The sequence below is a fragment of the Manacus vitellinus genome, unplaced genomic scaffold (assembly GCF_001715985.3).
Source record: "Manacus vitellinus isolate BGI_N305 unplaced genomic scaffold, ASM171598v3 scaffold_91_pilon, whole genome shotgun sequence".
NCBI lineage: Eukaryota > Metazoa > Chordata > Aves > Passeriformes > Pipridae > Manacus > Manacus vitellinus.
The window spans coordinates 627,734-642,618 of NW_021940873.1; the positions used below are offsets into that span (position 1 = coordinate 627,734).

The 14,885-nt window shown below is 43.6% G+C and overlaps 1 protein-coding gene across 1 annotated transcript in view; it reads left to right on the forward strand.

The window, feature by feature from the left end:
• The window catches only part of EFCC1 (EF-hand and coiled-coil domain containing 1), a 51,192-nt gene extending 39,084 nt beyond the window's left edge, over window positions 1-12,108 (forward strand). The window contains exons 4-7 of the mRNA XM_029965204.1: window positions 131-302; window positions 6,536-6,694; window positions 8,902-8,971; window positions 10,472-12,108. Of these exons, the coding sequence (XP_029821064.1) occupies window positions 131-302; window positions 6,536-6,694; window positions 8,902-8,971; window positions 10,472-10,605 (535 nt within the window). The 3' untranslated portion in view covers window positions 10,606-12,108. The remainder of the gene's footprint in view (window positions 1-130; window positions 303-6,535; window positions 6,695-8,901; window positions 8,972-10,471) is intronic.
• Window positions 12,109-14,885: the final 2,777 nt, after the last annotated feature.

A 14,885-nucleotide genomic window follows, 5' to 3' on the forward strand; every position in this document is an offset into this window, starting at 1 on the left:
GTCTCCCCTCAGCCTCCTCTGCTCCAGCTGAACACACCAAGTGCCCTCAGTGTCCTCCCACGGCTTCAAATCAAGGCCCTTCCCCATCTTCATTGGTGTCACTAACCTTCTATTTTTAATGCACATGTAGGTGTGATGAAAAGACCTGGAAAAAGCTGATGTCTTACTTGGAGAGCAGCAGCACTGCTGGCTGTGAGGCTGACACAGCCCCTGCAGAGCCCCCCAGGAGGCTCCCACAGCTCCCGGGGCAGCTGGAGCTCAGGGGCCATGGAGGGGAAAAACTGGAACCAGACATGGAAGAGGTAATGCCTGTGAAAGTTATTTATGTCTCTTTAAGTAGCTGAATTTTTGTATATCTATATTTATTATGGTCATTCTGTTCTCTCTTCCTGGTGTTTCTCACTTTGCCACTGGTTCATCAGCTCAAACCTCTCACACTTCCCTCTCGCACTGCATTTGTGGTTTGGTTCCTACCTGAAGCTGCCTTTGGAGGATGAGATGTGCCCCAGGCACAGTCAGACACAGGCTCTGCAAACCCTGTCCGTGATGTACCTGCTTTGGTGTGTTCCCTGAGGGCTGGGACTGCTCCCCTGCAGACAGAAGAGCTGCACCCCAGCACAGAAGGAAGCTTTGTGTTGCTCTAAGGAATATTGCAGGGGTAAATTGTCACTGACTACTGAAAATTGGGTAGGACACAAGCAGGATTTTATTCTGGTTTTAATTTTTTCCCCTCACAAATAAACTCATTTAGTCAAGGGAGAAAATTATATGAAATACTGATAAAACACAAAGCATGGTGACACGTAAAGAAGTCCCTGCAGGCAGTGTCCAGGGATTCCTCAGCTGTGCATGGAATTCCTCACATCCTAAGGCCTCCAGCTTCCCTGGGAGCACAGCAACTCTGCAATACATCCCTCCAGCTGACTGAGACTCAGGGTCTCAGTGTTTTGGAATCATTTGGAGTAAATCAGCCAGTTTACTGTGGCTGTTTCTTGGGCCTAGAGCAATATATTTATAAATATAAATAAAATTAGTTCTCAGGTTTAGCAGCATGTCCAGCTTTCCTTCGGCAGAGCTTATAACCATGTAGTCAAAAGTCTCAGTGCCATATCCCAGCAGTCCAATGTGATCTTACTCTTTAAATACTGCAAACTTCAGCCACTGATGGACACAGATTTCACACCAGCAACCTTTCTGTGAAACAAAACCAGTGCAGATGCATTGCTTTGATCTGCTTTCTCCTAAGGTTCAGTTAGTGCTTGTTCAGTATTTTATGCTCCATCTTTAAACAAAGCATAAGGATTTCAGTAGTTCTGAAAGGATTCTATGAATCAGTAAAATATTTAAAGTAAGGGTAAAATATTCGACTTCTTTACATGTCACCATGCTTTGTGTTTTATCAGTATTTCATATAATTTTCTCCCTTGACTAAATGAGTTTATTTGTGAGGGGAAAAAACTAAAACCAGAATAAAATCCTATTTCTGTCCTACCCAATTTTCAGTAGTCAGTAACAATTTACCCCTGCAATATTCCTTAGAGTAACACAAAGCTTCCTTCTGTGCTTCTTAACACCAGCCCATAGAAAAACCTTCCTGTAGGTGGTGCCATTTTTAATCCCTTTTTCCAGAGTTAGTCATCTTCTTTTGCAGTACCACACTGCCCTCTTTTTCATCTCTGCTGATGGATATTAGTTCTGTGCACCTTGTTTGGAAAAGCACCATTATTGGTGCTTTGGTACAAAATTCCAGAAGGAAAATGGAATCTACTGCTCTTGGTTTAAAGACAAGCAGGGAGGCACCAAGTCACTGCAACAGGAATTAAATATCAGCAGGATTAATCACTTTGAGCCTGTTAGGAATTTATTCTTAAGCCCTTCTACTTTTATTTAGTCAGTATTTATACTTGTGTACAGTTATAGGGGAGGGGGTTGATACTACAAAACAGACACACAAATGATAAATAACTCCTTTCAAAAAGGTGACTGTTCCTGTAATCAACAGAAAGCAAATTGGAAGACTGATAAATGCTCTGTATCGAGTACCTTGCAAATAAATATCTTGACTTAATAAATAGACCACCAACACTTTTCTCTGAACCTGACGAACCTTATACATTGTTCTGTATACTTCTGTTTGTACCTGCTCAGGGCTCAGAATTAGACAAATAACAACAAGGCTAACAAGGCTCAGCAGGCAAGTGAAGGGCAGCACTCTCAAATGCTGATTAGTAATTGCTTCAATCTAAGGCTTGTAAAACCAGAGGATGAAAGAGCTCTGAAATTTGTCTTGTCTAGAAAGTTCTACTTCCCAACAACCCAACATTTAAAAATAGCTTCTGCTGAAGACAGGGTGTTGACCTGGGGATAATGGATGGAGAAAACATGAGTGAGTTCTGAAAATAAAGTGATATGCTGCCCAGGGTAGTGTTGCAGAGAAATGCCAATTATTTTCTATAAATGCTTGCACACAAACTGCCAGCTTAATTAAAAAGACAATTAGTTTATGACCTGCCATACAGGGTCAAATGAAAAGTTCATCCCAACATCATGCACCTGCAATTGCTCAGAGAAAAGCAAAGAGAAACAGTGCAGAGGATGCTCCCAAGAGTGGTCTGGGGACAGACACATCCTGAGCTGGGTGTTGGATAGAGCACCGTGTTTAATGGCCAGGGTTGGAGCTCTTTACCATGGATTTACCCTCCCTTACCTTAAAGCTGGCTATGCTTTTGATATCTCAGGGCAAGGTTTTGAGGATTTGGTTTTTTTGGCTTTAAATCTGCTGTCTGAGCATCCACCATCACCTTGGTTTTGTACTTGGGAACCAGCAAATAGTCTTTCCCTCATGGTTTTGCAGACTCCTCCTACCAGAACTACTCCCTCAGTTATCACCATTCCTAGTCTGCCTTGGCAGGGAAACCTTTACCTACTTCTGTTATTCTATTTGATTCTCCCATGTACTTTCCAAGCTCTATTACTCTTTTTTGAGTGAGAACAGAAGTTGTGTTTAGTATTCCAATGCACTGGCTGCTGAGCTGTGTTCAGGAGGTTGCAGCCCCTCTGGATCTCCTTCCCAACATCACTGCATTCCTATAACATGGTGTGCCTTTTCTACCTGCCTCACTTTGCAGCATTGACACTGAATTTCATCTGATCTTTTATTGCCCAGAGCTATTCCATATTCATGAACTCCTTCTCTAATTCTTTACAGGCAGCTTTGGTTTTGATTGCCCCCCAGAAAATTGTATTGACAGTAAACTTAACCACTTTGACATTCACCTTTTTAATTTATGAATATGCTGAACAGCTCAGGTCTTAGCCCAGCTCCTTGTGAGACCCTGAGAATTATCATGGAACCCTCAGTCCTGGTCTCTGTGCTCTGCCCATCGTTTAACCAGCCCTAAGTCTAGCAGGATCTGTGCTACTGCCCTGGGACAATTAATACTTTATTTTTTTTTTCTTAGTATTTGGTGATGAACCTTATCCAAAGCTTTTTGCAGGTTTGAAACACACCCTATCAACTGAGTTAACATTATTCATATATATTCATAAACCCTTCCAAAGAAATCTAATAGATTCTTCACTATGTTCTTCTGTGGATTCACCAAGTGCCTCCTCCATTCCTATTAATTTGCCTGACAGATTTACTGATTTGAGGGGATTTGCTGTTCCTCAGACCATCTCTGCACCCTCCCAAGAACTGGTGCTCCATTTGCCACTCTCCAATCCTCTGAGGGGGACAGGATTTAGAAGATAAATTGCACAGCACAGTTCAGCACTTCATTCTGTCCTTCTGCCACTCTTTTCTGCCCATTTTGAAAATGTTTCTCAGGTTCATTGCTTGTAAAAATGGCTCTGATTGAGAGCCTCCTCAACTTCTGTGCAAAGCACAATAGAAAGATTTTATCTTACATTCCTATGGGGATTTTTGCATACTAACTATTAATTTTCCTAAACGTATTTGTACACACTACTCCAGAGCTCAGATTTGCCCTGTGGCATTCCCCCCTTTTAAAAGAGGGTTGGATACCAGCAGCTGACTTCTCCTCAAAGCTGGGGTTTGGCAAAACAATATTTGCATTTCACAAACAAGGCTCAGATCCCAAACCAGGCTTTGCTGAGGGACGTGGACAGAGCTAAGAACAAACCTATTCCTCTGAGCCCTGTGGCTTAACTACTGACCATCCTGATCCCCTCAGGATCCAGGTTTTAAAAGCAGGTTTTGCTTAATTATTTTCATTATCTTAATACAAGTGTTGAGGTGACATCAGGTGCTAGATGTAACCTCGCTGGGGAGAACATGTTGGGAGAATGTTTTAATAGTGCACTGAGCTACTTCCTCCAAGCATTTAAAGACCAACATTGCATACCCATGTGTGTCAATGAAACACAGGCATCAGGAAATCAGCAGCCTTATAGATGGCCAGGTGGCTGCCAAGGTGTAATTGCTGGGAAAAGCAGTTTATGAACTACAGCACAGGAAGCACAGGTACAACGGGTCTGTAGGAGCAGTGAAAATGAAGAGGAAGAAGAGGCAGCAGCAACAAGAACGAATGCTGTCCTTTTTCCCTCTCTGCTATTTGATATGACACTGCCTTGCCTGCACAGGGGACCATAACAGCTTCCTGTGGCTGTAGAATCACAGAATAGAACCAGAGAATCATTTAGGTTGGAAAACCCCTGTAAAACCATCGAGTCCAACCATCCCCCAGCACTGCCAAGGCCACCAGTAACCCGTGTCCCCAGGTGCCACATCCACACACCTTTTAAATCCCTGCAGGGATGGGGACTCCAGCACTGCCCTGGACAGCTGTGCCAGGGCTGGACAGCGCTTTCCTTGAAGAAATTTTCCCAATATCCAATCTAAACCTCCCCTGGTGCAACTTGAGGCCATTTCCATGTTGCCTGGGAGAAGAGACTGACCCCCACCTACTAAAACCTCCAAAAGGTACCTGTCAAGAGCAGTAAGGTCTCCCCTGAGCCTCCTTTGCTCCAGCCCCGGTCCCTGGGCTGCTCCTCCTGAGGTTTGTGCTCCAGCCCCTTCCCAGGTGGTGTTTATGGAGCACAGACAATGGAAAGCACACATTTAATTCACTCCTCTGAAGGGGGTGCTCAGACAGGGCTGCTGAAACCACCCCTTGGCAGATGGGCCAGAGGAAGGGATCCAAACCTCTGGATCGCTCCAAGGAGCTCCAGTGCTCCCAGGGCAATGAGAGGGCAGGGGAGCTAATGGAACAGGCTGATCTCCATCTGATGGGGGAATAAGTGCCAATTAACACACACCATCAGCACTGTCGGAGACTAAAATGACCTTCTAGAAGGCTTGCTGTGGATGAGGGATTATTTTCTTTTTCACTCGGATGACACTTGTGTTTTAGGGAACTGAAGTTCCTTCTCATCTATTAAAATTCATTAGGATACAACATACACACACACAAACCTACTCTCTCCTTATTTCTAAACCTACAAGGAAGATAAAAGATGACATCAAAAAGGGATTATCAAAGCCGGCACACTTGGCAATTTACCCTACATGATTTTTTTCCTCAGTGTAAAATTAATAAATATATAATAAATATTGTGTTTGCAACAAGAAACTACAAAAAAAGGTGTGATTTTAGAATCAGGCACAATAATGATTGGTAGGTTTACTTTTATTAACAAACCTGAAATCTCTCAGTGCTCTCAATGATTTAAAATTAATAATTTAAGTGCTATATTTTTCAAGTAATGCTTTTCAGGCTCTTTTTAGCAATTTGGCCACGTGTCTGCAACAGGCCTGGGTCTGTGACCGACAAAAGTATTTACTGTTGCAAGTGGTGTGGCAACTTTGTAGTTCAAAATATGTCACTTAGGTTTTACACTGAAAGAAAAAGCAAACCTGAACATTTTTTCACAGAGAGGTCTGAGATAACTGACAGGTCAGTTCAGCTTTGGAAGGTCCAGGTCTGAGGAGACTCCTCTTGCCCAGAATTTCTGAAGTGTCCAAGTCTTGTCGAATTTGGACTTCTCTGTGCTCAGCTGCAAATCACCACTGGGCCAAGCACGAGTTGCCAGTGTTTAGCAGAGCCAAAATCTTTTTTTTTCCTTAAGACACTTTTTTTCTTCTTTTACCAAAATACTTTAAAGACATTCGCTAATTAATTACCTTCTTGTTTCACTGAATGTGATTGCCATGTGGGATTTGCAAGACAAAGATACGATAACCTTGGTGAGGGCACACAAGTTGGTTGTGCTTTATGGAGGACAAGAGGAATGAAAACGATTAGGAAGCTGAAATACCAGTGGTAGTATTTAAAACTCCTGAATGATCTGCCTATACCCAGTGTTGAGTGAACTGCCACTGTGCACAAGAGCAAAGTATCCATTTCCCAGCAACTGCTGATTTCTGGGGGCTGTTAAAGAAATGTCCTTCCTTTCAAGACACTCTTCTGGAGTGAACTGGCACTTACCACACAGAGGGGTAAACTCAGCTTTGCAATTCTTGGGCAAGAAAGGAAAAGCTCCAGTGCTTTCAATTGCCTGTGTCCTTGTCCAGGTGACAGGGCCACTGCTGGGGGAGCTGCAGCAGAAGGTGGAGGAGGCCGAGCTGCTGAAGATGGAGCTGCAGATGCTGGAGACGGAGAGAGTGAGGCTGTCACTGGTGGAAGAAAAGCTCATGGATGTTTTACAGCTTCTTCAACAGCTCCGAGACTTGGTATGACAAGAAAGCAGTTCTGAGACTTAAAACTGGGGTTTATAGTGTCCTTAGAACTTCTTTTTATAATGTCCTTCCCAAACTAAAAAGCATGTTCATCCCTTCTATTAAGAGCAAAATCCTTTACACCAGGACATGTTCTTACATGTGTTTGCCCTGGAAAGTGCCTGGTGATTGCAGAAAGCTAGGGCTGACTTTCTAAGAGAAGCCCCAATATCTCCTTGAAGCTGAATCTCAAGGCTTGTTACCCTCTATGCAAATATTTAGAGGAAATGAGGAAAACAAAAAAGTGAGGAATCAAATTCTAACAGATTTATTTTTCCTTCTAGAACAGGGCCTTTGTTTAACTGCATCCTAATGTAAGACTGAGTCAGTATTAAAGGGATAAAACCCCCTTTTATATATCAGTAGGGTATTTTTTGAACAAAGTTTCTTATCCAATTAATAATCCAAACATGAACTTACCAAAACTGATGCAATAACACCTCAGAAGTACATGGCCACTACAGCAGTTCAGCCCTTTAGAAGAGAAGTTTAAATCTCCTGCATGAGACTGATAATGGCTAAGGCTCACCCAAAGAGAGGAAAATTGGATAATCTGCAGGACACTGAGTATGTTGGGAGCTGCACTGTACTGCCACAAACTGATTCCTTGGATAATCAATTTTGAGCAGAGCTCTGCCCAGTCTTTGTGAGGTGAGAATGGTTCCTCAGACCATCACTTTACTTTGAGGTACATTAATATTCCACTGATGAATCCAAGGACCAAGTGCAATCCCTCATCATTTTGTCACTTCTTTAGCACTTGACATGGAAATTCTTCTTTCATACTGCAAGTCTGACACATGTGTCACTAAGGATCCAGTGAAGGATTAAACTAGTGAAGACTATGACTGGCAACAAGCATAATAACCTTTTGTGTCAGGCCTTCAACTTGTCATTCACTGGTCAGTTGTAATATTACAAATCATCTCTGCTCAGGGGACAGCCCATCACACAATGTGCCCTATCTCAATGATAGCAGCACCCACTGCTAACCCCTGCTGGCAAGGTGCTGTGTGCTGCCAGCTCCCACAGCACCCCACAGGATGGTGCTGGCAGCCACCATGGTCACTCACAGCATCCCCAGGGGAGTTAACAAGAATCCCCTGCCCCTGATGGGATGTACTTCAGACAAAAGAAAGCTTATCCATCAGAACCTGTGGGTTTAGGTGTCACTTCCCCACCACATTCACCTTCATGTTTTGAATATCCCAAGCCCCTCCCTTGCAGCAGGAGGTGCCACAAGCACTCACTGTCCCGAGGGACACAGAGCCCTGGTGGGACTGTTGAAGCTGCCCCTGTGCTGCAGAGCCCACGGATGAGCCCAGCCCCACACAGAGTGCCCTGCAGTGTGCCCAGCTCCCCGGGCAGCCGAGCAGATGGCACAGCACGGGTGGCAGTGAGCAGGGCCGGCACTGCCTGTGCTGCAGGGCATGCAGCAGCTTTCTCCCAGAACTGCTCCCATCCCTCTCCACTGCCTGGAGTTTGAACAGGAACACCCTGTCCCTGCAGATCCAGGCTCTAATGAAGCTGGGTGCCAGCCCATCTCCCAGAAAGCACACAGCAGTGTCTCCACAGCACCTGAGGAGAGTCTGCTTTCCCAGGCACATGATGTAATGTCCCAACAGATTTCTTGTGTAAAACTACCACTGGAAAAGACCATCCAAATCCTAAGTAGTCTTTACAATGCTCTCACTTTGGCTAATGTTTATTGAATCCCAGGGTGGCACTGCCCCTGACATACACAGCCTGGCTCCCAAGGGTCCGAGCAGCCCCTTTCTGCAATGACACCACTGGGTCCATCTGTTCTCATCCCACCCCAGGCATGGCAGAGACTCAACAAGCCCTGCTTACATTTCTTGTCTTCTAGATTTCTTTAGACACAGCTCTGGAAAATTCTGTATTTTCCACTGAACAGTTGTTATTTCTCTTTTTGTACAGCCATATGAATGAACTGCAGCCCTCCACAAACTGCTATTATTTGAGCAGTGTCTAAGATAAAAATGCTTGAAAATAAAGTAAATATCAAGTCTTGTGTTACTCAGGACTCAGTTTCATTTTGATTCACTTTTCCAATGCAAATGCCCTGCACAGAGGTTTTGTTGCATACATGTAAACTGGTGTAGGACATATTTGTGCCATAACATTGTTTTGGTTTTTCACAGAACATCTCCAAGAGAGCCCTGGGGAAAATGTTGCTGAGCACTTTGGAATCCTGCCATGCCCCTCAACCTGGTAAGCAAATAAATCATGTGTGAGGACCAAAAGGGTCCTTTTGGGAAAAATACCAGATAATACACTGATGAAGAAGAAAAAGATATTTCAAATACTGGGCTACAGGCTGGGGAGAATGAAGCACTATGCAAGGAGAGTACCTGTAGAAAGTGATACTTTCTAGTCTGTGACACATTAAAAACATCCAGGGCACTTTTTTAGACAAATTTTAGGCAGAATTTTGCCTTAGGAGAGCAACTCAGTACCCCACTAATGTTTGTAGAGCTTCACTGATATGAGCAAGTGGAAAACATAACCAAGTAAGTAAGGCAGCTATTTATGGAGTTTGCTGTCCCACTGTGTTGAATTCCTCTGCTGCCACACAAACCAGATACACAAATCAGAACAGTTCTGTACAGAAACCAGATCAAACCTGCACTCCTCTAACAATAACCTTTTGTGTTCCTCTTATGAAGATTAAACTTGCAGACTCTGTCCCTTGACAGAGCTCTGTTGTGCCAGAGCTGCCTTTGCACGAGCCACACAGGGATCACAGCCCCGAGGTGGAGGTTTGATTACTTTGTTCCTGTTAGCAGAACATTTGTACTTACCTTCAAGAAATTAACATCCTGTACCAAGAACATGGCTTGGAGGTGCTTTTAATAGGCAGGCAGGAGTCGAAGACAAGATTATAAAAGACCAGATAAGGCCTGGGGGGTTAGATTTGGAGAATTTTATTTACAGGGATTAGCAAACCCTCTTGGGTTTTGCAGTTTCAAAGCCATGTTGTTACTCCTGCCCAGAAATCCAGGGCACAGGTTGTGCTGTTCCAGCACAGAGAAAGCAAAGAAAAGAAGGCAAAGGCAGAGCTTTGTGGACTCCAGGACACCAACACAGAGGGGAACTGAGCTATAGGTCTGATGCTCTCCTGGTGAGAACAGAAGAAGAGACTGTTTGTATCCACAGCACACAATGTCCAGAAGATCCTGCTCCTTACCCTGCACAGGAACATGGACTCCAAGTGATGCTGCTGAAACAAAGCTCCCCCCTCTGGAACAGCAGCACAGCTCAGCTCCTAAACCTCCGAGCGTGGCTCTCTGCCCACTCTGCACCACCACTGCCACGAACAGCTCACCCTCTCTGCTTGCCTTGTCTGGCTCTGCACTTGACAGGAGTTAAGCAGCTCTCCTAAGTCTTTGTAATCAAACATCTTCCTTTGACCATCCAAATGGACGGTTGGAATGGCAGCTCTCAATCGTAACATGAAATAGTCTTTGTTCACACCATATAGGAGACCTCAGTGGGCAGAGTATGAAGCAAGAGAACTAGCAGAGAAAAGAGTCAAGCACAGTTTTGCTCTCATTTTTTAATGGACAGGAATTCATTATTTGGTAGCAAAATTTAGACATTTTATGACAATTACTTGAAATGTCACCTGTGAAGAAAAGAGCTTGTTACAATTGTGAAACTCAACTTTCTGTCTTTGTTCAAATGGTAATGTTTGCAATTTTCTCTTGAAAGGCAAAGCTCACCTATTTGAAGTCCTGGATACCCTTCAGCAGGAGCTGGCAGCCTGTGAACTCCTGCACCAGGAGCCTGTGGAGCAGGGGCAGAGCCCCCAGTCCCTGTCCAACGCCCTGGTGATCTCGTGCTGAGCCGCAGCACCAGCGACACTGCCCAGCCCAGCACCCCCTGGGCACCACACAGAGGGGGGACATTGGCCAGCTCAGCCTCCCCACACTGCCCAAGAGCACCTGAGGGATCCAGCCCTGCTGTCCAAGCTGTGGTGCCCTGGGAAGGGCAGCACTTCCCCTGGGAGAGCAGCAGTTCCTCGGCTGATCCCAGCCCTGTCTTGGTGAGGGTTCAGTGCCCGTCTCCATGGAACCTCCCCATCCCTGGAGGTGGCTCTGGGACTGTCCTGATTCACCAAATAAAACTGTTCCAGACACACTCACCTGACCACTGAGATTTCCAGCCCTGTGAGCTGGGCACAGTTTTTAGCTTCTGTGACAGCCTGTGTTATCCCTGGCAAGGAAACAGCTTCCTGAATGTACCAGTGACAGTGACTGTGTTACAAACACACACAGCAGTGGGGGCCAGTAGCACAAGTTTTAAGGGCTTTGTATTTCTGATTCAGTTATTCACATTATTTAACTCTGAAGTCAGATTTGTTATTGCTCTGCTGAATTTTGTATTTGCAATTGCAGAGATGCCTTAGAAATCTGCAACAGTCTCTCCTGACAATAGTCAGACTTTACATAAAAAGTCAAATTTAACTGCTTGAAAAACGTCCAAAGCAATCTTGTTCCCAGACTCTCAGGGAAAGGAAGGGTTGGAAAATTCCCTGTGCAACAGCTGTTGTTGTCGTGTTGGCAAAGACATGTGCGGGGCACAACTTGGTTCTCAAGTGTAATTTCTCTCAGTGCAACTGAACTGACACAAAGCCAGACCCCACATGCAGGAAAATTAGTGTCAAAAGCTGGGCCTAATCACAGTGCCACACAACGTTTTAACCAGCAATAAAATAATTCCTGGGGACAAAAGTACAAAAATAGGTTGATTTCAAGATGCTTTTGCTGTTTCATTCAGCTGTCAAACACGGAAGTTAAAGCAGCAGAGTTCCTAAATGATCCCACTGAATTTATGTCATTAAAGGATGCACTGTAGATCATTTAGGAATGTGGAATGATTTGCCTGAGAGAACGCCAGCCAGGAAATAAGACCATTCAACTGCGCCTGTATGATTTTCTCCCATGAAAATGGTTTTATACAGGAATAAGGTCCACAATGCAGTCTGGGGAATAAGAAGATTTCTATTCTTTCCCTTCAGAATACACTGTGTAGCTCACACACAACTCCATTAAAAATTGTGATACATCAGAGCCCTGTTGGCAACCAAAATTTGCATTATTTTCATTTTACAGGAGAAAAAAAGATGTTTTGCAAACAATGAAACAAACTCTATTCACTGGGGTTTTACCTGGTTGAGTGTTTGTGGTTTGGGTTTTTTGTAGTTTAACAGAGGAAGAATTTAAGAATAGACGTATATTGTTAATGTACATTTTTCATAAAGACAAATTAGAGAGGACATACATACATAGAGCAATATTCACCCTGTAAGAAACTGTCTACTAATACTAAATATATTACTAACATAATACCAGAGCATCATATACTATTACTTAGTATATACTAAAGAATATGCTCATATTATACACTACAAAACCCACCCCTGAATGTGCAGCAGATAACAACTGAGATGAGCAGAAGTTAACTCCCTGCTTGGGTTCATTTTCTAAAAAACCAGAAGTGTCAGCTTATGTTTTGTGCAGGTCTCAGGCTTTCCCAGGAATATTATATGAGTCCAAAGAGAGAAAATGCCAGGAGATCATGAAATCAGCAGGATCTGTGTGCACAGATGAGACACCTCAGGAGCAGGATTATAGTGGCTGTGGATACTCCTGTGCTGCAGGACCCTTCTACCCTGGAATTTGCAGTATTTCCTGGATCCACTCTCCACACGTGCATTTGTGTGATATACACTTATGCACACCTTGAGATTGCTGTGCTCACTGTACACTTTTAGCACGCTTTTTAGCATCATTTCACCACTGAGTTCCCACTTCACTCTCTAAAGCATTTCTACAAACCCAGCCAATTAATAAAGTAATGCCCTGATGCCAAACTGGGGGGGCAGCAAGATGGGCTGAGTTAGTGCTGCCCAGCTTATCCAAGCACCCAAACTGGAACTGGAAACCAGAACATGTCACTGCAAACCTGAGCTGGTGTTGAGGGAGGGGCAGTTGAGATAAAAGGAAGCTTTTGTGAATAAATAAACAGCATTTCACTGATGCAAGAAGCAGCAAAATCCTATCTTGCTAAGTTAGCTTCAAATCCTGTAACACTATTATTTCTTTAAGAAATGACTGTGTCAGAATAATTTGTGATACATCAGCATAAGCCGATTAACTTTTCAGTGATAAAAGCTGATTATTTTAACTCCAAAAAGTAATTCATATGGACCAAATCAGACTTGCACTTCTTCAGGACGGATCAAAAAACAGCCCTCAGCCAAATTCTTGCTGTAAGTCAGAGGCAATGCAAAGCACTTGAAAGACCTTACAATTGATTTTTTTCTTATATCTCTTAGCTTCATGTTTTGCCCTGAGCCTGTCAGTAGTGTTGCTGAGGCTGCTAAATATTTCATACAACTCTCTATAAATATGTGATTTGAAATCAGTGGGACTGAGAAATTTCCAGCCCTACCTCAAAAGCAGGTGGGCTTCCACAGGGTGATGTACTGTGTGTACAGGGAACATCTACCCAGTTCGAACAGATTTGCTAAAAAAAAAAATCCCTGTATGGCAAAACCTGAAAAGATAAAGCACAATCACAAGCCTTCCTTTTAAAAATTACAAGCACAAATTCAGTGCTTGAAATCTCTGCAAACACTTTGGTTTATTGTGTGTTTACCAAATGGTAACAAACGGCCACTTTCTTGCATCTTGGCTTCTCAGTAAGGAAAAAAACCATCCCAAGGAGAGTGCACGTGCTGTAAACCTGCTTTCTAGCTGCAGCTTGGAAGGGTTCCTCAGGGTTTGCCTCTGGAAGGGTCCTGTACTGCTTTTGCAGTTAAAAAGCCAAGGGGCATCTATAAAAGGGCAAAAGCAACCTAATTATGTTGGCTTTGAGCCTCTCCGGCTAAACTCTGGCGTGATACCACAACTGAGATTTTATCCCTCCCCATCATGCTCATTCCTCATTTCAGTAGATTTTTTCCTCAAGAAAAATTCCAACTTACAGAAAGGACAGTTTGTTTCATCCCAGTTGTGTCGCTGGAGATTCTGTAATGGAATTTACCCCAGCAAAAAGTCATTCCTCATCACCTCTTCTATATGTCCTCTCCTGCAGAGCAATAAATCCCTCAGGCTGCCCAGTTTTTAAAGGCTGGTGTCCAGTCCTCCCCTAGATGAGCTGCCCGGGGTATTTTCAGCACCTTCACTCCTCCAGGTCTCAGGGGATGTGACTGCTCACAGGTCCCCTAAACCTGGCAGTCTATTCTCACAGAATTTACATTTCCTTATCCTTAACAGTTCAGCTCTAGGTCCCCACAAATTGGGGTCAAACTTGCTTTCCTACCAATCACCATCTTCATTTATTAGTTTTCTATCAAAACTGCAAACTGGCCATAAAAGGAAGCTGGGACATTTCCTCCACTGTCTCCACTATGTTTCCACAAAAGCTCTCTGATGTGACTTCACTCTCCATCTCCCTCCCCTCCCAGTGCCCTCCTCTCTTCCCCTTTGACTGTTTCCCACTGGGATAACCTCAGGCTCTGCACACCTTTTACATTTTTCAAGAGGAGTTTCCTCCTCCCATTATTTTTTACCTTATATGAGCTATTAACTATTATTACATTGAAGCCCACCTGTTCTATAAAGTTATTCAATAATTACCCCATATATTTCCTTTGGGGTTCTCTCTGGAGTGTTTGGCACTGACCACTCAGCACAGATTAAATGGAAATAAATGGGACAGTCACTGAATAACTTCATATGTCAGGAGTCCCACTGCAGTGATGGAAGGCAGTTTGGGTTAAGAAGAAGGGAACACTTTTAAACAGTGCTCCATAAAACAGAATTGCTTGCTATGAGCGAGTGACAATAAACTTTCCCAGTTTGTGTGTGACACTTTGCATTACCAGCCTAAGGGTCTCTCTCAGATTTATAATTTCATGGAGTTTAAGGAATTGAATCCTTTAGTATTTGCATTATCTTATTTTCTTAAGAATTTTATGTATGATTCCACAAACTATAAAACCAATAGAGTGTGTGTGACAGTTTGAGCCACATTAAAAATCTTAAATCCAACTTCCAAGCTTCCCCCACCCCTTCTCAACAATTTATCCTAACACTGGAGAGAAACTTTCAGGCCA